Here is a 26,339-nt window from a genome sequence, read left to right as displayed (position 1 = left end):
CCAAGGTCGCGGTAATTGCAGACGTAATAAATTGGCGAGGAGCAGCAATGGGCGCTAAACGAAAGGCCACCCAGCGCTCACTCGAAATTGAGCGAGTCATAATACCAAAAAACCTCAAATACCCTGCTAAGTCTATTATTCTGTCTAACTCAACTGCTCAGCCACTGTCCCTCAGCGCGACAAATTAAAAAAAAAAAAAACCCGACAAGCTCGATTGACTCTCAAGCTTCTGATTACTGCGAACAGCTGTCATCTCCAGAAGTTAACTCTGTAAAGAACGTTTCCCAAGTTTTTGTCCTGGATGTCACTAATGATAACTCCGCCAGAATCATGACACGTTGCCGTCCATGCGTTGTTGTCTTACCCCGTGTTCCGCCCGCATCGCCGTTATCGTAACAACAGGAAACGCAAGATACGAGCATGTTCATAGCGAGCTCAGCTTACCTTTGCAGCCGGTGTGCTTTCTGTCTATATGTCTGTTCTCGTTCTGCGAGCATGCGCATGGGAGAACCTGCGGCATAATGCTAACACTGACGGAAACGAGGAGAAAATAAACGCGCAGGCAGGCGCCGCATCTCTGTCGATGTTGAGAATGAATGCGTTGTGTGCGTACCGTGCAATCGAAGAGCCTGACAGAAATCCGTCGACCTCGGGAGCGAGCGCTTTAAGTTAAGACGGCGCCAACCGCATTGCATAGTCTAGATCTACTTCAAAACTAGAGATCGCTGGTTCTATCCGGGTGACATTGTTTTAAATCTCATCGTGCCTCAACATGCAAGCTGGGGCACGATTAGCCCTTACAACACTTCTAACTGCTGTTCGCAGTAAATTGAAAATAAAGAAACAGAAAAATGGAATAACACAATTATGCTGTGGCATTTGGCACGTGTTTGAAGTGTTCAGCGAAATCCGCGTACACATTTATTGCCAGAATGCACTTAGACAGAAAACTATATCATCCCCAAAAGAAAGCCGTGTGTTCAACTGGAAGTGTAAAATTAGGTTTTGAATTATCAGACATTACCGATGTACCAAATAGCCCAAATTGTCGTGATTTAAAACCTCCCCTCGCTCAGTCAAGTTGCAGGTCCTTCAGTGTGAAATGTTGACGCACGAGTTGTTTAAAGTACTTTAACCGAAAATGGAAAACGCAAACTTGACCATGTTTTTCATTTTCGGTTAAATGAAGCGCTTTGTTCTCGTAATGGGTTTGATCATTTGCGTGTAATCACAGTATTTTCTTTTGTCTGGATTAGAATGTGGTTCACGTGTATAGTAAATGCTTCCTAAAGTTAAGCATCTATATTTCCTCTTAAAAAAAAAAACGCCCTAACACTTCAAAGAAGCTGCGTGACTTTGCTCTCTCGCGTCTGTTTTGGTAAAACTGGTCACTGGCGGGGGGAAAACAAAATGGCGTGTCTGGTACGAGCTAAGCCTCGCAGCTGACGGGAGGTGCGGCAGGGTTGCAGCGGGTGCTGACGGACCATCGCGTCCGTCGACCCGATGGCGCGCCTCGTTGTGCCGAGTACGACAGCTCATGTGCGACGTATTTCGTTCGTGCCAGCACCTGCCGGTCGGGCCGTACGCCAACGAAACTATCTGGACATAAGGTACGGCTCTACACGCCTGGTGCTTTTCTTTTCTGATCATCTTTAGACATTCCGTTCTTTGCACGGCTCTCGCCGTGTGTGACTGTCGCCTTACGATAGATACGCTGGTGTACGATATTGAACACGTTATATATAAACTCAACTTTCTCGGTTACAACCTAAAAAAAAAAAAAAATGTGAGCTTCGCGGCCCACTGCCATCGCTATCCCACTGTGAATTGGCAAAAGTCTTCCATCCAATAGTGCTCGGTCAGTGTCGTGACGTCAAGCACTTCGTAAGTGTTGCAGATAGCTGACCCAAGCAGGTACACGTTTGTGAGGTGGCAAGTTATCTTTATATCATTTATATCGCAATGATTACAAATAACATCTGCTACATTTTCATTGACTTAATTTGTCTGTTAGTTTAAATATTGGTTAGCGATCATAAACTTGAAAGTGCAGGTAAATTTTTTTTAGGGATTCTGACTATACGTTGCTCAGGCGAATGTGGGTTAGGTGGGGACGATGAACCTTCAACCTCTGATCGGAATATTGGTAATGTTGGCCGGAAAAAAATAGTTGCGTTTTGACCGGGAACGGTGTGCCACGGCTCAGTGGGCGCAGCTGACATTTTTATTCTTAGGTCGTAACCGAGCATTGTCCTGCATTTCGCATTCATGTACAGTCTTCTCTTCACCTCTTGAGTGCGTGTTATTTCTATCGTGCGTTTTCCTCGCGTACCTGTTTGGTTGGCCCCAGTATAGAGACCTATTCCGTATGTTTTTAAATAGCGGTAGGCGCCGTCGACATACAGAGGCTCTTGTAGCGACGCGTAGGCTCCGCCCAGCCCAAAGCTCGCCACCGCCCTTTATGATCATTGATCAGCAGCTGCAACAGGTGGTCGAAATTTCCGGAGCTCTCCACTACGGCATCTCTCATAATCATATGGTGGTTTTGGGACGTTAAACCCCACATATCAATCAATCAATCAGCAGCTGCAAAGCTGTTTCCGAGCACAGCGCGTCGGGGAGCCTCCCCGCGACCAGGCAGAGCCTACGCGTCGCTACAATACCTCAGTATGTCGACGGCGCCTACCGCTATTTACAAACATGCAATAGGTGTATACTGGGTACGGCTCTGTGGATACTGAAGCATGCAGCGAAACTATATCAGAAGCTTACGAAGACATTTTCTTGCCCCGTTTCCATAAGTTTCAGCAGTAAACACTGACGAAGTTAACTATCGTTCCGCGATAACCCCCATGTGTCAACCGCGTGCACAACGGGCTTAAGCTGTGCCCTCCAAACCAATGTCTGGAAAGCGATATTTCACCGATAGACGGAATGATTTTTTGTGCCGACTTGCCACATTGTGCTACGCGTAAAAAAAAGGCCGATTCTAAGCGGCTGTAAAGCGGCCTTCTCATAACGAAGTACCGGGCTTAATCATCTGTGGAATACAGGACAACATGAATAAATATAAATATATTGATTTGGCTGTATGTGTGACGAGGGTGGGCACTAAGGATTATGCAGCGTAGAGCAATAGGCAATGAATTGCAGCAGTGAATACCTTGGCTATACCTGAGTTGCGGCCAAATGCAACAGTATATAAAAAATGAACAGAATCGCTAATTGATGTTGAATGGCCGCGCTCTCCTGATTACCCCCCTTTTTGTTATGCATAAAGCCTTCGTCTTAATGTATCACATCTATGTAGTTTGACGCAGCACTGTGGATGCTATAGATATCCATACCGATCGAGGAAAGTGAAAGTATTGATGCAGTAGATTCGTGTATATATATATATATATATATATATATATATATATATATATATATATATATATATATATATATATATATATATATGTATATATGTATAGGAAAAAAAGTGTGTACAAGGGCTAGTTTTTCCGTGTTTTGATATATTATATTTCGTTTGCTGGTGACCAGCATATAATAGTTTGCACCAAGCCATATGTACGCTTGAAGAAGAGAAGGCTGTACAAAAAATAGCGTGTGTAGGTGAGATTGGGTTCAAGATATCATGTTTAGAACATCGTACGCAAACTTTGCGGGCGTAGCGTTAGCGTTCGCGACCCAAGGGGAGCCAGCAAGAGGTTAGAGTACGACGCATGCGCAAAGCTTTCCATGGCACCAAATCATTAAAGAATAGTAGGAGGAGTTTGCTAATGGCTGCAGATGCCTCTTAAGACGTTAAAACCTGAACTCATCTGCATGGTGGCATGTAGTATATTTGCAACATCTATCCCCCTTTGCACATGCCTGCGTTGCTATTTTGCCTTCTCAAAATCATTTTGTGACACTCAGTATTCCACCAAAGAGACGATTGGCCTCTATCCTCAACGCGACGCCATGTGCGAGGGGGTGTTTCCGCAGACGCGCTGCTTTGGCTTGCACTCGTTCGGCGCGTAACGGGCGCCTCGTGTGCTTGCCGCCAAGGTCGCTGTGCTGGTGCGCGCTGGATGAGCCCTGGCAGCCTCAACCCACGCCGAGGAAGCCACGACGGCGCAAGCCGGCGTCTCGCTCGCACCAGCTGGGCGACCTGAGCGTGGACAAGGGACTGCCTAACGGACCGGGCACCGGCTCGCAGAGGGATCTTCCGACGCCGCTTCGCCTCGGCTGCCTCTATGACGTCGACGCTGGCGCCCAGGGATGTGGAGGAGTGATGCCACGTGTGCAAATCAAGACGTGCACAGCGGCTTTCAGGCGTCTCGTAACTTCCGCCAGGGCTCGTGACAAGACGCGACGACATCCGGTGCCACTAGAATGGTGTTCCCCGCGGCCGCTGCCCCGTCTGGCGATGCCTCGTCTGGCGATGCCTCGTCTGGCGGTGCCTCGTCTGGCGGTGCCGGTGATGACATGGCTGCCCGACACGAGCGAGTGGAAGCGTATTTTTGTAATAAATGACATCCCAGTGTAGCTCGAATGAGCCCTAATGCTGCATTGAGAATGCTCGTTAATGTGTGTTTGATATAAAGCCTCTGCTATTCTGATTGCGTTAGCGCAATAACGCCTCACGAAGTATAAATCAGGGGTGTACAAACAACGGCGTGAAATGAATGACTCTATAGGTGTGCCTAGGTTGGCTTGTAGACTCCTAATTAGGGATTTGTTTTCATATTATTATATTAATGTGTAAACGTAACTGCGTCACAGCATTTAGTTCACGACCCGCCATCCATGGGAGCTCAGCCACTGTGTTTAACCGATAAGCTCGTGGACGCAGGTTATTTTATTGGCCATGGTAGCCTCATTTCGATGAGACTGAAATGCAAGAAAAAAGTGCACTTGATATTTAAGAAAGGTCATAATTATTCTTTAGTGTCCCATTACGTTTTGCCTCATTATCATAGCTTTGTTTTGGCACAAAAACACCATAAGTTATTTTCTTTCGTAGTATTTCAAATTCATTGCTCATGATCACTGCTGTTATTTTGGTTTCGCTCCTGCATGAGTTATGCAAAAGTTTGATTACAATGTTTTATGTAGCTCAGGCACGCACAGCAGATTCAGAACTTAGGACAATTATGTCTGCGCAGAACGCGGATACTAGCTCGTTTAGTCTCGCGTATGAAGCACTGAAATTAGAGGGGCCAATATGTTTTGTGTATTTCCCGCTGGTTGTTAGTGACGAAAGTAGCGCTTATGAGAAAATACAGAATATCTAGCGTGGTACTAAACTACGCTTACGGTTCAGTCATAAAAATAATTGTCACATGGTCACAATCTTAGTGAAAATGCTGTTGCGAACAAAGCAGGATCATCTGTGCCTGTTATACCCCTGCCACACGTGGCTATTTAAGTGCACCTTTAGCGATATTATGATCGGCCTCCCTGGTTTGGCGCCGCTTGGACGCATGAGACGTTGCGGCTGACCCTACCCTGATTTCTTCTGGGTCAGCGCTGCCAGAGATGTACCAAGAGCGTCGACAACACGAAAGTCGTTCTTCGATTTAGGGCCGTCGGCACCCTTCGTGAAACCCTTTGGGCACGCCTGACCGACTGGTGGATTAGGAGGAGCTGTCAGCCGTCGAGGCGGCTTGCCTTTTACGTCAAGGTGCCCAGGACAATGAGCCAAGCATCTGAGATTCGTGTTCCGGTTCATTTCTCACTTTCTCCGTGGTGCATTCATGCCACCGTTTTCACAAACCATAGGCGAAAATGTTGTAGGCCCGTGTGCTTAGATTTGGGTGCACGTTAAAGAACCCCGGTTGGCCGAAATTGCCGGAGCCCTCCACTATGGCGTCTCTCATAATCATATGGTGGTTTTGGGAGGTTGAACGCCACAAATCAATCAATCATCAAATCGTTTCCACAAACCTTGGTCTGCCCGTTGCCATATCCTCATCACTGCAACGGACTACAGAGTTGATTTGCACGTATGACTCAACGTCTTCGCGGTTTGCTGTGTCGTGAACGTTGTGCAGTGTTTTTACCTCACCATGGGACGAACTGGGTGTGCTTTGGGAAGGAGGCGGTGTTTCGCCTTCCCCTTTTGGGGGCGGAGGTGAAGATGGCTATTGGATTGGACTGTGGTGAAGATGGCTTCCATGGTTTTTTTCCCACAGGGATTTCTGGGAAGGATAGGGCATAAAGCTCGAGCGTCTAGACGCTCCTGACAAGCTCCCAGAAGCTACCATCAAGCTTCCATCGAGAGCTTCAATGGTGTTACCCCCATCAAGTAGCAACGCTACCATAAAAATGTAAATATTGTAAGTGAAAGTTATTGTTAACAGCTCCGGGCTCCTCTCCTCGACATCTCCCCGAGGCTATGGCTGACTCCGCTCCTCAGTGCAGGCCCCCGGTTATATCATCATCAGCATCATCATCATCAGCCTGACTACGTCCACTGCAGGACGAAGGCCTCTCCCATGTTCCGCCAGTTAACCCCGTCCTGTGATTGCTGCTGCCAATTTATACCCGCAAACTTCTTAATCTCATCTGCCCACCTAACCTTCTGTCTCCCTCTAACCCGCTTCTCTTCTCTGGGAATCCAGTTAGTTACCCTTAATGACCAGCGGTTTTACTGTCTACGCGCTACATGCCCGGCCCATGTCCATTTCCTCTTCTTGATTTCAACTATGATATCCTTAACCCCCGTTTGTCCCCTAATCCACTCTGCTCTCTTCTTGTCTCTTAAGGTTACGCCTACAATTTTTCTTTCCATTGCTCGCTACGTCATCCTCAATTTAAGCTGAACCCTCTTTGTAAGTCTCCAGGTTTCTGCTCCATAGCTAAGTACCGGCAAGATACAGCTGTTATATACCTTTGTTTTGAGGAATAGTGGCAATCTACTTGTCATAATTTGAGAGTGCTTGCCAAATGTGCTCCACCCCATTCTTATTCTTCTAGTTACTTCAATCTCGTGGATCGGCTCCACGGTAGCGCTGTGCCCAGGCCTAATTTAAGAGCCCGGCCCAGGCATGCTAACTGCGTTGAAGGCCCGCCTGAGCCAGTCGCTAGAAAGCTGCGAGTCTGCCCTGCCCACCCTATGTATAAAAATTAAAGCCCGGGCCCGGCCCAGTGGTTCGGCCAGACGTTATGAAGGTTTGCTATACGTAGACGAGATGTCGTTTTCTGATAACGTGTCATTTTATTCAACATGCCAAAGTGAAACATAAGAAAAGGACTTATGACAGTCTTTATATGCGATTCACTTACAAGTGTTGATAAAATAAGCTGTCCAGTGAAGTGCGGCTCTCCTGCGTCACCTTTATCCCGTCCAACTGAACGTCCGTCTGCGTCTCGTACTGGTTGCTGATATATTTCCAATATACTTTTCGGAAGCATATCAAGCTTAGAATACTTACGCCGATCGCTCTCCCAAAAGTTTAGTACCTCAGATGTAGGAAAAGTGATTACCCCATGTATAGACAATCGCAAAGCTCATGTTGTGTGACTTCACCCCCTCACCTTGCGTTAAAGTGTTTAAAGCAAACGCGAGCCTTGAAATGGGGCGGGGGCTGTCGCGAAAAAAAAAAAAAACCAACGCAGTCGAAAACAGTTCATACACGTCTTTATATTGCGCTTAATTCGGGCTTTCCATCTGACACGGCCCGCCCGACAAGAAACAGTGAAGCCCGAGCCCGGCCCGGGCCTGAGGTGAGAAGACGACGATGGCCCAACCGAACTCGGCCCGTGGGCTGGGCCGGGCTTGGGTTACCCGAAGCCCGTGCTCACCTTTAGTTCTAGGTCGAGTGGTTGCCAGACAACGCGATGTGGTGTCAGTTTCTCTTGTTCATGTCGAACAGATTACATGGTATACTTTTTAGCAGCTCCGCTGTTAGAAACGACACACATATCCACACTTGCATTTTGCAAAATTTAAACCAGTAACGTTTTATTCAATTGGCACCGTGAATCAAGTCCAAGCAGTAAGCGCAACAGGTACAGGCTTCCGTTCAACATGGGTAAAAGAAGAGCAAAATCAATTTTAATATTTCAACAAAACAACGTAGACTAACTATGACGAGTGATTAGACATAAGCGTATTGAGAACAAACAAATTACGCTAGTTCTGGCGCTTATGAGCACTCAAGAACAAGAAATAAACATATTGAGGAATGAAGACTCGTCACACCATTAAGTGCAAAAACGGGCTCAATATGCTGTGCGTGTGTCTGCTATGTTGTGTTTTGAAATGCTCTATACAGTGGCACATAGCGTTCACAGCAAAGCGTCGCGGGAGGGGGGGGGGACGCTCTAGCGCAACTATATATCTAAAATGGTTAAGTAGGAGTCGATATTAAAGAAAATTAAGCATTTTGCTGAACGGCCGTCCTTGCAGCAGATGCCCTCCTCCGTAACTGCCTCCATCAGTGACGTTACGTCGCACAAGAGACACGAGTCAATCTTCTCCCTTTTCCTTACTATCCCGACTTTTTTGGTCTTCATCGTTTCTATACCTATTGTTGTTGCGCGGCATATTTGCTTAATCTTCCTGAGGCAGTTGAGCGAGATTTTCGCATTACGCCCGCACGCAACTGCTGTTTGCTATTAGAGAGTTTTAGTACTGCGGAATGGTGCTACGTACGCATCACGCAAGCGCCTTGCGTTACATGGCGTCGTTTGCCCCTAATCGGCTTTTAGTACGCCGTAGTACCCGCGTACGTAACGAGCGTGAAGTGTGTAGCGCCATCTGGTAGATCAAAATAGAAGTACGTGTTGTTGACCGCCAATGTGAGCCAATCCTAGTGTTATAGCCAGATTATGGCCATATTTTAAACCACGGAGCCGGTCGGTGCTTGCCACGGAGGAAGGAACGTGGTGCTTGCCTTCGATGCCGCCATATTGCAAAACGAAGCCTCGCGCTGTCGCGAACTTGTTCGAGAGCGGCGCGATCACCTCTTACGTACGCACGCACGCATCTCATGCGTGCGTGCGTAGTGGCTGCGTACGTAACGCGATACGTGCGCGTGGCGGTCTGCGCATGCGCACTACACAGAATGTGGCGTCCTTACGTACGCAACGCCGCCACGTACACAACGTACGCAGTACTAAAACTCTATTTATGCAATGCACGTAAACGTGGGGGCGCCTCAAGTGCGACGTCGCGCGTGCCAAGGGTGCACGAGCATTTATTTTTTTGAGTTTGGGGCGTGGCGTACTTGGCGTAACACGTTGCGAAAGCTATGATTGCTGTGTGGTCGGTAAACCACGCTTGCTCGTCTGCAGTGCACGTATCTGGCTAGGAGCGTTTTAAGGTTTTATTCGCAGGACGGCTATTAGGTAATAATAAAAGTCATAATATGTGGGGTTTAACGTTCCAAAACCATCTGATATGATTATGAGAGGCGCCGTAGTGGAGGGATGCGGAAATTTTGAACACCTGGGGTTCTTTAACGTGCACCAAAATCTGAGCACACGGGCCTACAGCATTTTCGCCTCCATCGAAAATGCGACCGACACAGCGGGGATTCGATCTCACGGCTATTAGGCGTACACAGGGCATTGCAGGTGAATATATAGTACTTTGTATCTTTGCAACCACTGCACTAAAACACTTCTGCGCCTGTGCAGAACACTCAGCGAGCATGTTGAAGGAAAAAAAAAGGTCGCTCACTTTTTGTCATTCGAGACCCACGTGGTCTCGTGTCATCTTTATAACAAAGATAACGATGCAATGACATGCCCAACTTGTGCGATAAATCGCGAAACTTCAGGATTTATAGAGGCATATTAGTGAACGGCAGAGATGGTAAAACTGGCTTATGCGCACAAGTGCTGGCACGACAGCGAGGTAGCGCCGGAGAGCAGAAGCGTGGTCGACCTCGTTGACCCCGGTATAAGTTCATTTGCACGTCCGTCCCTTGTGTTAAGTTGTGAAGCTGGAAAACCGTGCGAGATCTGTAGCTCAGAGGAAGGAACCCATGACAGGGTTGGTGAGCACGTCGCAGATAACAAGCAGGTACACAACCAGTGCCGTGCCACCGAAGAAGAAGAGCAGAGTGGATGGCCATATCGCCGTTCCGAACATCTTGGCCTATAAAAAAAACAAAAAAGGTGTTTCAACGTGGGTGCACCTGCAGTGCACTTCAAGGTAACAAGCGCATGAAGCTCAACAAAGGGGTGATATAATTCAAGTGTGTGTACGGAAGAAGTGTACGAGTAACATTTCAGTTTGCAACGTGCTCCAAACTGATGATAGTTCATCCGATATTAGCTAGCATTGAAGACTTCAAATCGGAGATCCAATGCAGCCCGGAATTATTAAATGGGCTTATCAGAGGCACGAGACAACAAAGTGACGGAGCCGCTGCGCCATATACAGTCGACACCTCACTTGAACGCGCCCATTTGGCAAGACCAGGGCTCGGCTAGCTGCGGCCCGGGGAGTGGCATAATGCGGCCCCCGGCAAGACGTCCCTACTCTCCCCCTTCGGTTTGTCACCTCCCATATGAAGGCCAGCGTTGCAATTTTGGCATGAAATGTATTTTGCCTTTAGCTTCTTCGTAAATTGCAACTCTGTGACATGTGTGCTGAAAAGAAACATTTTTTCTATGTTCCTGTTTGGTTGTATATTTTGTTTTTTTTACATTTTCTCAACTTGTTGGCGTTTAAGTGCTTTAGCGCAGATTTTCGCTAGGCACAAGACGAAGGAACATAGCATACATAGGCGCTAACTTTCAACAAATAATCCTTAATTTGTTGAAAGTTAACGCCAGTGTGTGTCCTGTTCATCTTGTCCCGTCTTGCACACATCTGTGCTAAATCACCTTAGATATGTCGTACCAACAAAGCCAAAAGTCAGCCCTTCTCGTTTTTTATTTGCCCGTGGCTTCAATCCTTACGTCTCCTGCGCTCTGGCTTGCGGTCTTTGCCGTGTTGGCTTGAATCTACTCAGCCCATCGCCTCAAAAGGTTGCTGACCCCTGAGCGGGAAAGAAACTCGCCGCACATGCAATTACTTTCCTAACGCCTAATTTCATAACTAACTTTCCGAGGCCGTTTCCGCAACGGTCTTATACCGTAGCGAAGATGTATACAAGTATATGCATGCTACGACGTGGTCGATGTCAAACCATAAATGGAACTGAACTTGTGTTGGAGCCCACAGTCAAGGGGCCACTGCGCTGAAAATCGGTGACTACGCGTCTGCCTCAGTCACTGTTGCGCGTGACTCACCCTGAGTTTCATGTTCCCCACGAATAGAACAAAAGAGTCGAGATCGAAGTCTTGCACGTCCTGGTAGCCGAATACTCTCGACTCGATGCTGATCTTCGAGATTTTCAACCCCACAGCCGTCACGCGGGAAGCCTGCGGATGAAAACAACGCGAGCTTTGGTTATCATTGCAAAGTTATAAGTTGTTTTGTTTGTTGAAGGGCATTTTCTTTGTTTTTTTGTCGCGTCTTTTGGAGAAGGTTGCGTTTCGCCTTTAACACACACAGTTCTAAGTAAACCTCAAGAAGTGTATTTTGTTATAACATCGAACAGTCTGTTCCTAGCCGATAATTAATCTTCCGCAGCTGTTAACCGTGGCTTACAGATTGCATTGTCCTGCTGAGCTCGAGGTCTCAGATTCGATCCCCCGTGGACGTGGCGACAACATATTGCTAGGTGCGAATAGCACTTTAATAAACATATTTATGTAAAGTTAATGAAAGCGAAAAAATGCATATATATTACATTTTCTGTCGTCTTGTTTTACGGCATGTCTTATGAGATTTGGTATTGACACCCCCCGCCCCCCAATAATAATAAAAAGGTTTTTCTATGTTGTCTTTCACAAGCATAGTTTTGAGCATGGTGTATGATTCTTTATAAGGTGTAGCTTTACCTCGTTCTTAAAACTTACTCGGTAATCGCATTTTTTTATGCATTGTTTACGACCTTGAACTGCGTGCATGTTAGCGTGCTTTTGATGTTTACGATGCTTGAAACCCGAGTTGTTCGTGAGTTAGCAGACAACACCTGGTTTATTTTAATAAGATATATGGCTACATGAATGGATGAGTGGATAGATGGAAGAATAATGATGATCGCGGCGGTGATGACGACGATGTCGAAAGGAAGTGTAATATGGCTGTTGCACGTACAGACCAATGCTCGATTCTTGCGAAAATCAATATAGAAAATACTAACCTTGGACTGTAAAATAAGGCTAGAATAAAAAAAATTAGCCGAGAAAATCAGTGCGGTGCGCATCGTGTCGAAGCATGTAAAGATTGCTACGATAGCTTTCACGAATGGAGATACCCAGTCGCGAACAGCCTATGCAAACGTATCAAATCTGGAAATTCGCAGGCATATGACAGATCCATTTGGCGCATTACGTGGTTGAGTAACAAGTAGAGATTGCAGATAAAGTTCTTCGACCTGAAGTTGAAGATATAGGGGATTATATTGACAATAAAAAAAAAAGCTAACCTGATAGAGTGAAGCAAACATGGCGATTATCCACACGATCGGGTAAGCTGCCCTGTAGGCCAGTACGATAGGTGTTTTGTCGTGGTTCAGAAGAAATAAAAATATACCTGTAAGCAAAAGAAATATTGCCGCAGGTTAGTGGCACAACTAGTTCAAGGAGCGCAGACGCACACAGTGCTCAAATACAACGTACCAATGAGCGCATGAATTGAAAAGTTGATGATGAACAGAGCGGTAACCTTTCCGAGATTGCGGTTTAGGTGGCTGATGTAGTCATTGCTTGCCAAAAGCTCCTGCAAACGAGGACAAGGGAAAATTAAAGGAAAATAAATTTACTGCGCTGATAATATTGAACTAATGCTGTAAATGCGGCTATAATGCTCTATTTCTTTCTTTCTTTCATTCTTTCCTTTTTTCTTTCTTTCTTTCTTTCTTTCTTTTTTTCTTTCCTCTTTCTTTCTTTCTTTTCAACGTATTGTTTTGAGAAACGGCATTTGCTGCACCTCTGCTGTCTCCTCAATTTAAGTGCCTAAGTTTTTCCTATGACGATGCTATATATCTAGCTAATGGCAACCGTCTCCAATGAATCAACACTATCTTACGAAATAGCTCACACCTACTAGACTGCTTTTTCTATGAGATCAAGCCAACGGTCTCTCGTTACACTCCTCGTTCCATTTTTTTTCGTGTACAACTTCCGAAGGTCTCAATCGTGACTAGAGGAGGTGCCCTTGTTGTCGTCGATGACAGCCACACATGCACAAATTAAGTTGCAATGACCTGGTATGTGTGATTAGCTCCGCAAGTCAGGGAGATGTTTTTATGAGAGTGCTTTGTCACTGGCCAGTTGCAGGATACTGTTGTCAAAGCTATTGTCACGATTGGCAGCGTCTTTTCTTGGAAGATGGTCTAGTGTAAGAAATGCCACACCCATTCACAAAACCAAGCTTCCCGTGCTTAAGAATAGCTCGTGTTTTGCTTGCCGTCTTTGCTAATATTACACGCCTGTGATTTAAGATGATGAACGACCTCGCGAATTCATGCCCCTGCTTCTTTGTCAATAACTCTGTTTTCAAAACCACTAAGAGTTTCAACTGAGTGCTGCCTATAGGCGTGGCTGTCAAATTCCCTAAACAAGGCGCGGCTCTCGACTGTGCGATAACTCCCGGCAGGCTAATTCGTTCCTCACTGCAACAACACGGCGCGCAAGTGGGTATCTCGCGCAGATTTTTTTTTCTGTTTTCTGGGCATCTGCAGTAAGTAGAAAGGCACTAATACTTAAAACTCTCTAAGTGCAAGTTTTTCGAATCAATATACAGCTTTCTAACCGGAATTTTCAATCCAGCTCCGTGGCTTCAAAAGTTGTTTAAGTAATGTTGCCTGATTAAGTAATTCAGCCGAATACAAACATCAGTGTGGCAACGTGTACTTCGTCGTGTCGTCATATAGTGCGTTGGTTTATGGTTAAACTCCGGTTAAGGTTATCTGGGAGCCCCTTGCCAACCGCTTGGTAAGCCCTTGCTAGCCCCTTGATAAGCGATAGCAGCAGATCTTAGAATGTAACTAACGTCAGCGTTAACCTTCAGTAGCATTGGTCGATTACAATCTACTAAGAATAAGTGTACTATTCGCCCACAGACGCCACTGTTCCGCACAGGAAAGATTTATATGGGCGCCCCATCCAGTTGCGTTTCATCATTTTCATAACGTAAAGACCGTACATGTATTTCCGGTCTGTGATTTTTTCGTACAGACACTTTTCGCTGCTTTTCCGCCAAAAAAACTTTAACTTCCTGTCAAATTTCAGCAAAGATTGCGACGTAACAGCTTGGGCAAATAATATTTCAAAAAGGGATGAAGAATGTTAATTATAATGTGTGGTACTTACATCAGTAGCAAAAAAAAACACACACACATGCAAATGCAACGGAAACCACTTAGCACGACTCTCTTGCACTGATGTATCGCAGGCAAGCGGCGCCTCTTAAGTGACTATAATTAAAATGCACTAAGGGTCTGCTTTAAGTGTGAGTGGAAGTAGTCGCTATATAGTTTGCGGCATCCGTATGGCAGGGGCAAGCGTTTGCACCGAGCGTATAGGTCCGTTCGATTCACCTGCACCACGTGAACCAGTTCACAGGGTGCTGCACTTTGCCATTCGTTTCAGCGGTGCAGCATTGACGACCTTTGTACTCTCTCATTCGGTTCAAAAGGTGCAGAAGAGGGGCAGCACTCGTTCAAGATTTTCCTGCACCACCTACGCTGACGGTGCTGGCTTGGTGCAGCCGCATGTGCAGCTGAGCAGACGATGCAGCACTTTAGCGTAGGTGGCTTAGGCTTCATACCCGCCTCTACAAACGCGGTGTGTTTTGCCAATATGTTTGGGCCTCATAAACTGTCCACATGTGTGGTTCGCCATCGTTCAGTGTTGGCTGTACGGCGTAAATTAGGCGAAGAGAAATAAGGCCTGCACACTGTTGGCTCATCGTCATTCGTTTCGGGGGTCGCGCTGTGCCTGCGCTGCTGAACTCACGCTGCACAATTTCTGAACTTCACGTGCACAGTCGTGAACTGGTTCCAAGTGGTGCAGGTGAATCAAATGGACCTTATGTGTCAGTCACGCCTGCTGTTCCGTTCTTAGCGGATGCTCGTACGAGCGAGTGAGCGGCGACTGACGTGCATGCCCTCGCGGATGGTGATGCGCTTCTCTCGCAGCCTCAGCGCCACGCCGCGCAGGTAGATGATGATCATCTCGCACTGGGTGCAGTAGTTGAGCACCACCGCCATCTCCACAAGGGTCATCGCCAGCTGGCCCATGATCCGAACGGCGATTAGCGTCACCGTCTCCCACCTGCAGAGTGCATGGCTGTTAAGTTTGCGCGGCTGATTGCTTATCTCTGGTTCGATATTGGGTGTGTTCCAATACCGTGGACGGCTAAATAGACAGCTAAATCGACGGCGGCCATCTTAAGTCCCACTCCAGTTCTCACGTAGCCGGCAAAGTAGACAGCTCCGGGAAGACCGCATCGTAGACAAATACAATGCAGGCTGTCTAAACAAGAGGGCGGCTCATCGAATCGCTCAGACAGATCGGATCTCGCTGGAATGGTCGTCTGCACACAAGCAGACGCTTCTCCAGACGCTCAATGTGTGTAACGTTTAATTTTTTTTAGATTTCAACATAAAGTAAGCCAGAAAATACAGGTGTTAAGTTTGTTCATTTTGGCTTTCTATTTTCGACGCGAGGTGGCGCCTCGTCGCGTAAAAGCCGTTGAAAGGAATGGGCATGGGCGACGACTGTATACAGCTTTTGAGGGAGATATACCGAGAAAATACAGTTTGCATAGAGTGGGAAGGAATGCGTAGCAAAGAGAACGTTGAGGTTAGCAGGGGTCTGAGACAGGGATGTCCTTTGTCCCCGCTGTTATTCATGCTGTACATGGTGAGTATGGAAAAAGCGCTAGAAGGTAGCAACATTGGTTTTAATCTGTCACACAAACAGGGCGGCATGATGATTGAGCAGAAGCTTCCAGGTTTATTTTATGCGGACGATATCGTCTTATTTGCGGACAGTCGAGATGATATACAGCAGCTGGCGAATATATGCGGAAGGGAAGGTGAAGCTCTTGGACTAGGATTCAGTGTAACGAAGTGTGGATTGATGGTATTCAATGATCCCTGTGATCAGACGGTGTCCATACAAGGCCAAGAAATACCGAGGGTAAGTGAATACAAGTACCTTGGAGTATGGGTAAATGAGAGTGATAGATACATGGAGGTACAGGAAAAAGCCTCGGCAGCAAAAGGAAAGAGGAATGCGGCAATAATGAAGCACAGAGCGTTGTGGGGATACAATAGGTATGAGGTGCTTCGAGGTCTGTGGAAGGGTGTAATGGTTCCAGGGCTTACTTTTGGGAACTCAGTGGTGTGCATGAGGGCAGAAGTGCAAGCGGGAATGGATGTAAATCAAAGGACTGTAGGACGCCTCGCGTTGGGTGCTCACGGGAAGACGACAAACGAGGCTGTAAAGGGCGATATGAGGTGGGCAGGTTTTGAGGCGAGGGAAGCGCAGAGCAAAATAAGGTTCGAAGAAAGGCTAAGAAATATGAAGGAGAGTAGATGGGCAGAGAAGGTGTTCCGTTATTTGTATAGGAAGAGCGTGGACACACAGTGGAGAAAAAGAACTAGAAGACTCACTAGTAAGTATACGGCTGGTATTGTAAGCCGTATGTCAACAAAGAGCGTTAAGGGAAAAGTCAGGGAGGCGGAGAGGATTTACTGGATGGCAGCTATGGAGAAAAAACCGGCTTTGAGTAACTACCGAAAGGGCAAAAATGAAATAAGGAGGGAGGCATTTTACGATAATTCAAGGGGAAGCGCTTTACTGTTTGAAGCGAGATCGGGTTGCCTTAGAACGCGTAGTTATAAAGCAAGATTCAGTAAAGAAGAAGAACAATGCACATGCTGCGGGAAAGATAAGGAAACGGCGGAGCATGTTCTGATTGAATGTGGAGATATCCACCCAGGTGTACGTTTGGGCACGAGCCTACAGGAAGCCTTGGGTTTTAGGGACAACAATGGAAAGCTGAACACACCCGCGATTGAAATAAGTAAGAGACGGTTAGAGTATTGGTGGCAGAAAATTAGAGAGAAAGGACAAAAATAAATATTGGAAAAATAAAATATGGACAGTGTGCCGTAAATGGCAGAGAACTTAAGCTGAAAATTTACCTTTTTTTCCATTAAGATAGAATTTATCGAAGTAGAGGCATTAGGCCAACATAAAAAGAAAAAAAGGTTTTTTTTTTTTTTTTGTCGAGCCTGGTGGCATACTTGTCACCACCCCGTTATAAAGGGGACGCTCATAGCATCCATCCATCCATCCAGCCGTCGAGACTTGTTCCTATTTTCGGACAGCATCGGCTTGGTGCTGTCTTCTAAGCAGTCTGCGTAGACTGTCTACGTGCTGTCTAAGAATTGGAGCACACCCATTATTGCTCGTAATAAAGCCTCCCGGCTGAGGTTAGGCGCGTATTTTAAAAGAAATTGTGCATTTATAGCGTGTCATTTTCGAAACGCGGTGCACGCTGGTACTCACTGTGGTAACTTTGAAAATGCTCTCTCCACAAGCTGTTCCTCAGTTTCCACGGCCAAGTTGTAAAGTACTTGTACCCCTATCTGCATAAGCGTCCACACTATTCCAGCGAGCAGGAACCTCCTATTAAAGAAAAGTAACAAGAAAATGTTATTACTTCACTTCAAAAAATGTTGGCAGCCTCCTATTTGCCGTAATAAAAATATCGTCACGTATTAAGCTTCTTTTCTTTCCTTTTTTTTGCACTCAGTGCTTCCCCACACGCCCGATAGTAAGCTTGGAGTTATTAGCCCGTCTGTATGTCCCTTGACAATAGTTATTTCCACTACAACATCCTATTCTCAAGTTTTCAGCGCCAAAGTCACAATATGATTGTGAGGCGTGTCGTAGTGGTAGAGGAAGAGGACAGGGGATCCAGAATAAGATTTCTTGGGTTCTGTAACGTGAATCCAAGTACACGGGCGTTTTTGGGCGTAACCCTTGCCTGAATTAGGGCACCGCGTCTGGGTATCGAACCACCGTCTTCGAGCGAAGTATCCGAACGCCACGCTAGTGGGGTCTTGCCGCAGTGCTTAACGCACAAGGAAATTATACTAAAACTTCTAGTATAACCTCCTTGGTAATGCCTACATCGGTACAGTAGAAACTTCAGGCAGAAGAAACCAGAAGGGTTCTGAACGTTTGGCTGGGAATGTACGCCTGGTTAGATTCTGTGACATGTTGTCATCCGGGATGGTGTTTTAACTACTATCACTGTTTTTTTTAGTCAATGAACTGCTGTGAAACGTGTGGTTAACGATACACAAAATTCAGCATGTATAGATCCACAATGAATATATACACCTATGTGGCACGCTATGCGGATATGTCCATAAAATTAGATTTTGCGGGTACAATAGAACTTTATCATTTCATAGGAAAGACAGTTTTCATTAATTTGTGAACATTTTTGGCGTTTTTTGTGCAAAATAATCAACAAATTTAACATTTTCGAAAGGCGACACGTAGAAGTGCAGTTTTCATTCTTTTTGATATGAAATAAACACTGAAGTATATCCTTGTGTCTCCTTGTTTTTGCTGACAACAAATGATGCAAATTTAAAATACGTATTTGTGGCGTGCTCATAAGCCTGAAATTAGCAAGTACTTGAGCCTCAATAAGTGGTTTCTCGCTTTGTTAATACACCTTTGCACCTCATTTTCATCGCAGTGCGGCCGTCACTGGTTATGGACATGAACATGCATTTGATGCTCCTTTTTTAATTTTGGCGTTTACAACCGCACCCAGAAACTGTTTTTTTCTAGTGAAGTATTGCGTGGAAATAATTTACTTCGCAAAAGCAGTTAACTATACCTGGTAATTGTTATGATGATCCGTTCTGTAAAGTATGCCGATGACTGCAGAAACACCTGAAAAAAAAGTTGTGATGAATAAACTGGCACCTCAGTGCGCGCATCTACATGCCTAGTACGCCCATAAAATACTATTTTGTTTTAAATAGTCATTCACACAGTTTTCTTTTGTATACTTTTATGCAAAACATATAAGCGTCCGCATATCTGTTTCTAAAAGCATAAACTAATAAAAATTGAGAGGTACATCTTCAAAAGAAAACATACGGTTGAAATTTAAAGCGCGTCAATACGAACGAAAACATTCGGAGTTCATCAGAAAATGTCAAAAAGAATGGCAATCTCTTTCCGGGCGAAATACGCGTTCACTGGCACAAGCTTCGTTGCTCGAAAACAGCGAAGGTTAGGGTGCACCATTCTCACTATCTCACAACTCGGAGTCACGTTCTATAGCGCATATACCGAAAATGAAGGCCTCGATCGCGAAAGCTGTCGCAACACTCTTGCGGAGGGTATACCACGTGGGTGTAGTCAGATGCATTCAGCGCTTTATCGCTGCAGTGCCTACTCAACTTTCCTACTCAAGTTTTTTTTTTCCAAATTTGCGAGAGTGCCTTGCCCCGTTCCTCTAAACTGTGTTATTCGAGCTACCTCCCAACTAGGAGAACATGTTCTACATTATGGTTCCTTTAAGCTTCTTATGCGGTTGCATTTATTTCGCCCAACACAATCAAGTGTACTGCTAGATATCGTCGGGAGTTGTTATGCTCAGCGCCTTATCATTAAGTTCTATTCACAAAGTGTTCTGGAGGCAGCGTATATTTACCGAAAAAGCGAATATAGATAACAATGCAGCTCTGATTGTTCTTCACTCCCTCGCAAGGCGCTCGCTTTGTTTAAAGTTGCTCGGAAGTTGTCCTTTCACGCCCAGCGTGCGATTTCAACCAATCACCACCGTGCACTGGAACGGAAGTTATGCATGCGTCACCATCGATGTCGTCTGGTCTGCGCTTTAAGTGCAAGCATTACGAGAGAGGAAAAAAAAAACAGTAATTTTAAATAACCGACGCGCCCTACATTACATTATCGATAAAACAAATACACCGTGTCTAGGGAGGGGAAAAAAAGCTTACCATAGACGTAAGAAAACATGCGGAAAACGAGCATTCATTTTCGTGTACATATATGATTTTTCCATGGCAGTGACCTCAGCCGCAGTAGGGGAACGCTTATCGCGCGACCGATTATGTCGCTGCACTAAACGTAAACAGTGCCCTTCGTCAAGGCTTCACCTGTTGCTCTCGAGAAGTCACATCGCCGCCGCTCCTTGACCTTATCTATACTCCGTACTATAGTACGGTGCAGCCGCTGTTACATGGAGGGTCTCGCCCTTTCTCACACCCTGTATTGTTTTGTGCCCTCTTCGAGGCGATGATCCGCTTAATCATAGTGCTTCCACTCTGTTCCGAATCGCGGATGCTTCAGCATGATCCCTTAGGGGTTGCAGAAATAAACATCTTTCCAAACCTCATGCCAGATGATAGTTATAGCGCGAGAACAGAACGACGACACATATACAAGAAGGACACGAAGAACACCTTCGTCCTTCTTGTCTCTGTGTCGTCATTTTGTTCTCGCGCTATAACTATCATCATGTGATACCAACTTGCCCAAGCTGCCACACCTCCAGCCAGAGGCGTATGTTTCCCTTTTACGAGGAGAGATATAGGGAGGGGGCGGGGTTGATTGATATGTGGAGTTTAACATCCCAAAACCACCATATGATTATGAGAGACGCCATAGTGGAGGGCTCCGGAAATTTCGACCACCTGGTGTTCTTTAACGTGCACCCAAATCTGAGCACACGGGCCTACAACATTTCCGCCTCTATCGGAAATGCAGCCGCCGCAGCCGGGATTCGAACCCGCGACCTTCGGGTCAGTAGCCGAGTACCTTAGCTACTAAACCACCACGGCGAGGCATAGGGGGGGGGGGGGGTTAACCATAGATCTCTTTGTCTAGATGAACTATACGTCTAGACCCCTTCACCATGTTCCCGCGTTGCTGCCGGCTCTGTGAGACCCTTATCTGTCTTGTTCCTTACCAACTAGCCCACCTGTACGTCTAAATGTGTCCTATAATTGTATTCATATCTTAACTGTATTTGACTTGTTGCAAGAAATAAATCACCTGCAATCAACGGCATTTTAAAAATAAAACGGTAGACGAAAGATGCCTTGAATAGAGCTGGGGCAAACAATGAACAATAGTGCAGCTATAAATAAGTATTTGAATGCTGCAGTGGCGGATACAAAAACAGGGGGGGGGGGGGACACTAGGGGCTATCGCTCTCCCCCTCAAAGCCTGTGTTAGCCGCTCCCCCTTCCTTCAATGCTTGTCGTTCACCTCCTTTGTCAGGTTGAGTGTGCCCCTTTTGTAAGGTTACCTTAGCTACCACTGCCCAAAAGAGGGAAGGATAACCTTGTCCTCGCTCTCTACCTCTCTCGTCGTCTCTCCGCCATTTTATACCTTCCTGCGCGCACTTGCTTCCTAGGCACCGCCATACTTTACTCTGAGCTGTTCGAAATATGCGTGACCCCCTTGAATGCCCTGCCGAGACGGTGACGTCAGTCTTTGTAGAGTAAAATAATGTAAAGCTTTATTAAAATACGCGTTTTCTATGACGTAACAGTTGTCGTAATCTGCATATTTCCATTTGTTAGCAAAGCTTATATTTGGGATAGTTTGTACGCCATTGTAATGTAGTTGCTCTTGTTTGGTTGGTGACTCGTGTGTGCATTTCGCTTAGCGCAACTACATACTTAGCTCAAAGTGACCCAATTGTTTAACCACTAGGCCATAAGCTATTTTTCGGGTGCACATCATTCAAGTTCCTAAGCGTAGGATATCATACCGGCTATTCTAGACAGCAGGGACAGAGACATAGCCAGAATTGTTTGTTGGGGGGAGGGGGCGTAAGAGGTGGAGCATAATTTATGTATGTTCGTGCCTACGTTTGTATTATACATGCGAATATACTCGAAAAGGGCACAACTCTTGCCCTCCCTCCTGCGACTAAGCAGGTTCTATTCTGGTTAACATACCTGCCGTTCGTATTCGTTCCCGCCTTCACCTTGTATTGTCAACTTTTCCCAAGTAGAACCAGTCGATAACACAAGCGACGATGCAGAGTGCATATATAAAAGTGGAAATCCTGTACTGTTACGGTAACCTCCATGTATCGATCGTGTACATTCTAGAACTATTTCATACCCACTGCCCTTTAATTGTACGCGTGGTAACCACTCGGAACATAATCAATCGAAGCATTTCTTAGCGAACTTCTGCGACATTGTGCGTATCTGTCTACCTATCTAGCCGCTTACGTTTGGGTGCTCTCGAGGTCACCCTTATAACTTGGCGTGAACGAAAATTAGCATGGGAGGATAAGATGGTTTGACGAATATGACGTGCTGATCAAGACATGAATAATATCACAATCTTGTCGCGTATACGTCGTCAAACACTTCCCGCCAGAGTGGCACATACACAGAGCCGGGTATGTGCCGCTGCTATGCGGGTGTGTGTCACAGGTGATTGACACTTACCCCCGTATTCAGAAACGCTGCTTGACTAGAACTTGACTTCCCACCGACTTTAATGCAGCACAAACGCGTTTCGAACGCGCTGTCTTTAGGCGGTGCCAAGGCAGCACAAACGCACTGCATGAAGGCGGTTTGAAGTGAAATTCAGGTCAAGGAGCGTTTCTGAATACGGGGGTTAGTATCCACCTATAGGAACGATGGGAACACTCATGTGCAATTTTAACGCGCGAGCGTGAAGTAATACTCGACATCGGTACCGTCGACCCGACGAACGCAAAGAATAAATGTCAGGGTTCCAGCTGGAATCGAACCCAAGCATTCTGCGTGGCAATGAAGCATTTTACCACAGAGCTACGCCAGGCCTTGGAACTACTTTCCAAATAGACGCTAATCTTCGTGAAACGTCGATAGTAGTTGCCATGCTAACTATCAAATTGCATATGTACTTTGTTGATACAGCCGTCACGTCGGGTTGCGTCAATGATGGTTGGTTCTCACGCGCTGAAGTTGATTTATGTAGCTGTGTCCAGGGCCAGCATCTTCGCGAGCATCAGCGCTTCATATCACTTTCTGGTGCTGCTATACAATACGCAAGCTACAGTTGGCATCGTTGCGCAAGTGCGAACAGCTGGTTATATAAACATCCGCAACTCTTCAACATATGTCTGTGCGTGCATCATTTGTACATATATTTAGCGTCATTTGATGACGGGTTGCTCAATAAAAAATTTGCAACACGGTCGCCTTCCCTCCCCATCTTTTGCATAACGTCGATTCCCAGGTACGTGGGATCTTCCCCCCCCCCCCTTTTTTTTTTGTGACACTTCCGTTCTTATGCGTGATACATGCAGTGATGCACAGTGGTGCTATGTCATTAACTGTATGGCCAGCACGCGAGCATTTTCACCAAAGTATACTAAAATTAGGCATCGATTGGATGTACTATACATATATGCGCTTCTCTCGTGCCAAAGTAGCTTCTTTCGAACGCTTCACTTTCTCGCATTCTCCCTTCGCGACAGATGGTGCTTTCAAACGCTGCATGTTACCCTCACGTCGTGCCTTCAAAATCTACCCATATTTTTTTCCGTCAGATGACTGCCTGTGAAGCGAGTGAGGCCTGCGACCTGTCTAAATAAGTATTGATACATATCAACTTCACAACGACACAAATACGACACCAAACATTACACACAAGCGCAAAACGTTCGAAATAATTATCCCCAGCTATTATAAACAAGCACCAACTCACTAAGCACGTTATATTTCTGTCTTATGATGTAATAACATTAAACTTGAATACCCAGCGCGTGACAGTTCAGCCAGTGGTTACGCAAACTTTCTAAATAGCAGCAGCACGGATTCCCGTAGTGAAAAGTTCGGTACCCAGAATCTAACTATGTCGTGATAGCGATGCGCCATTGCCTCGTTTTAGCTGAGCTGCCACGTGTTCCTAGCATAACTAAGGCAGTTTACAGGCGACCGTATCTAGTGCGAATATAGCAATGCTAACAGCCTTCCTGATGGCGATAGACAGTGTTGTACTGTGTACTGAAATTCAGAGCCGCGGCCAGGCACGCAGTATGTGATTTTCACGCAATATATATTATTGCTTTCTGAGACTTATGTCATATATCATGAAATGTCTAAATGCCTTAACAAATAAAACCCCGATAGTCTCGTGATAGTTTCAGTATAGCTCCCAAATATGCCTGACTGGCGCTTGCGGCGGGATAAACTTGTTTTAGAATCGAACTTATACTCTTATCCAGTGTATACGGCTTGCCGAATTTTTCTGTACCAGAGAAAAGTTGCGCAAACTTTCGCCTTAGTTGCGAAAGGTCAAACCTAATGCGATTTTCAGTGACCAGCTGGGTGCGGGCCACATGGACGCGCAGTGCCCAACGTGTATAGTATGCATATACGGGTGAGTCAATTAAAGGTCCCATATGATCGTTGTACTCCTATTAAGAAAACACGAAACAAAATCAATACTAAGTGAGGACGAAAAAACAAAACTCCCAAGCATTTCCCTGAGGGTGAACATGGTTAAGTGCGAATCCACGGCGTGATGCTATGAGGGGTATTTATTAATTCGCACTATTATATTTATTAATCACACTATGGTGCCTTTATGGTGTAATGGTTCCTGGGAATCGCAATTTGATCACACCCAGCCGACTCCAGTCGATGCGCACGTCGCTATCGACATACAACGGCGCATGCTCCAGGTGCTTCAACCACGCCAAGATGTTACCGCACTTCACCAGTCCGCGCCTGTACGTAGCCGGACTCACCAGCCTCCGCTTCACGTGCACGTCTATCGCAACGTCCTCGGCAACCAGCCGCGGAAGACACTCCACCACGCTCGGAACATCGATGGGCACGTTCACGATCTGTCCCTTAATGCCTACTGACCGTTGCCCCCGCGTGAGCCGCCTGATGCTCATGAAGGGGAGTCGAGGCGAGATGAGGCGCTCTTCCACCGTGTTCAGATCGGGGAGGTCCGCGGGACGAGGCGGGTACGCGTAGCCGTGGCTCTTGCTCAACGGCGGAACCCGCCCGGCCAGCAGGGACTCTCGGCAAGACGCACACACCCGGAACGCACCGAAGGGAGCCAGCCGCGGGTCTTGCGCATCCATGTCGTCGCATCGGTGTTCGCCCGACCGTCTTCCGAGCTCGTTCCAAAGAACCCGCAACGCGTTCAACCTGTTGGTCTCGTTCCTCACGCCGAAAATGCAGCTCAGGTTGTTATCGAACCACAGCCGGTCACACACGGCGCAGCTGTGACCGAAGCTGCGATCCACAAAGTCGCGTTTGAAACGCGCGTCCGGACGAGCAAAGTCCAGGGCTCGCACCCTCTCCCGCGCGGCACGTTCACTGGCTCGAACGGCTTCGGGAACGTCCACTCGCCGTTGACGATTGCGAGCGGCGTCTTGACGCCGGCCTTCATCGCCCTTGTCCGCCTGACGCTTGCGTTGTCGTTCCGCTTCTTGGGCCGCGTTCGCGGCTCGATGCTGACGCCTCATCTCGGCCTCGCGAGCGCGCAGTTCACCATCCGCTGCACGCTTCGCCCGCTTGTCCTCGGCCTCGCGAGCGCGAAGTTCGGCATCCTCTGCACGCTTCGCCCGCTTGTCCTCGGCCTCGCGAGCGCGCAGTTCGGCATCCGCTGCACGCTTCGCCCGCTTACGTTCGGTCTCACGAGCCCTACGCAGCGCCGCCTTGTCTTCGAACGTCGGCGAAACCACCGCGGTACCGTCACCTCCAACGACGGGTGCAGTGCTGGCATTCGGTTGTACTGCATTCGTTGTTGATGGTATCGTTGCCTCCGGGACATCCATCGCACGACCCGCTCTCGACGGGAGACTGAGAGAGAAGGCGGGCGCGCGAGAGAGGGGGGCGTGCGCGCAGCTGTAGCGAGCGAGGAGAGCGGAGGAGCGAGCGAAGGGGGAGGGGGACGCGCGCAGTGGCGTTAAAGATATAAGGCGCGTTACTGACACCGATATCAGCGTCGCGTCCGTGGCTTATTCGGTAGAGCGTCGCGCTGCGGCCCGCCAAGTCCTCTTTCTTTTAAAGATAGAGAGAAGACTGAGGACGCCGCCGACGGTGGTGGATGGTTTGGGGTTGCTTATAAAGTGTATTCACACTTAAAAGAACGTACCGAAATGTACGACAAATCACTCTACCAGCGTGATCCTGGGCGTCGTTTCACAATTCTCTCGCCTATTCACAAATGACGACAAAACAATTCAAAGAACTTACACTGTGAGGATGAAAACGCGTGAAGCTCCGCCTCTGGGG

At 46.8% G+C, this 26,339-nt stretch overlaps 2 protein-coding genes across 3 annotated transcripts in view; one reads left to right on the top strand and one right to left on the bottom strand.

The window, feature by feature from the left end:
- LOC119176823 (uncharacterized) overlaps positions 1–4,567 on the top strand; it is an 83,995-nt gene extending 79,428 nt beyond the window's left edge. For both annotated transcript variants that reach the window (XM_075877609.1, XM_075877610.1), the window contains 2 exons: positions 1,565–1,610; positions 4,057–4,567. In XM_075877609.1, coding sequence (XP_075733724.1) covers positions 1,565–1,610; positions 4,057–4,537 — 527 coding nt within the window. In that variant the 3' untranslated portion in view covers positions 4,538–4,567. The remainder of the gene's footprint in view (positions 1–1,564; positions 1,611–4,056) is intronic.
- A 3,049-nt stretch (positions 4,568–7,616) lies between these two features.
- The window catches only part of LOC119176822 (uncharacterized), a 52,375-nt gene continuing 33,652 nt past the window's right edge, over positions 7,617–26,339 (bottom strand). Inside the window, exons 8-14 of the mRNA XM_075877608.1 lie at positions 18,935–18,990; positions 17,584–17,703; positions 15,162–15,336; positions 12,679–12,778; positions 12,486–12,592; positions 11,242–11,373; positions 7,617–10,099 (exon numbers count right to left, since the gene is read on the bottom strand). Coding sequence (XP_075733723.1) covers positions 9,971–10,099; positions 11,242–11,373; positions 12,486–12,592; positions 12,679–12,778; positions 15,162–15,336; positions 17,584–17,703; positions 18,935–18,990 — 819 coding nt within the window. The 3' untranslated portion in view covers positions 7,617–9,970. The remainder of the gene's footprint in view (positions 10,100–11,241; positions 11,374–12,485; positions 12,593–12,678; positions 12,779–15,161; positions 15,337–17,583; positions 17,704–18,934; positions 18,991–26,339) is intronic.

The sequence above is a fragment of the Rhipicephalus microplus genome, chromosome X, assembly GCF_043290135.1.
Source record: "Rhipicephalus microplus isolate Deutch F79 chromosome X, USDA_Rmic, whole genome shotgun sequence".
Classification (NCBI taxonomy): Eukaryota; Metazoa; Arthropoda; class Arachnida; order Ixodida; family Ixodidae; genus Rhipicephalus; species Rhipicephalus microplus.
Note: the sequence above shows the minus strand (reverse complement) of the source record. Positions and strands in the feature narration are given on the sequence as shown.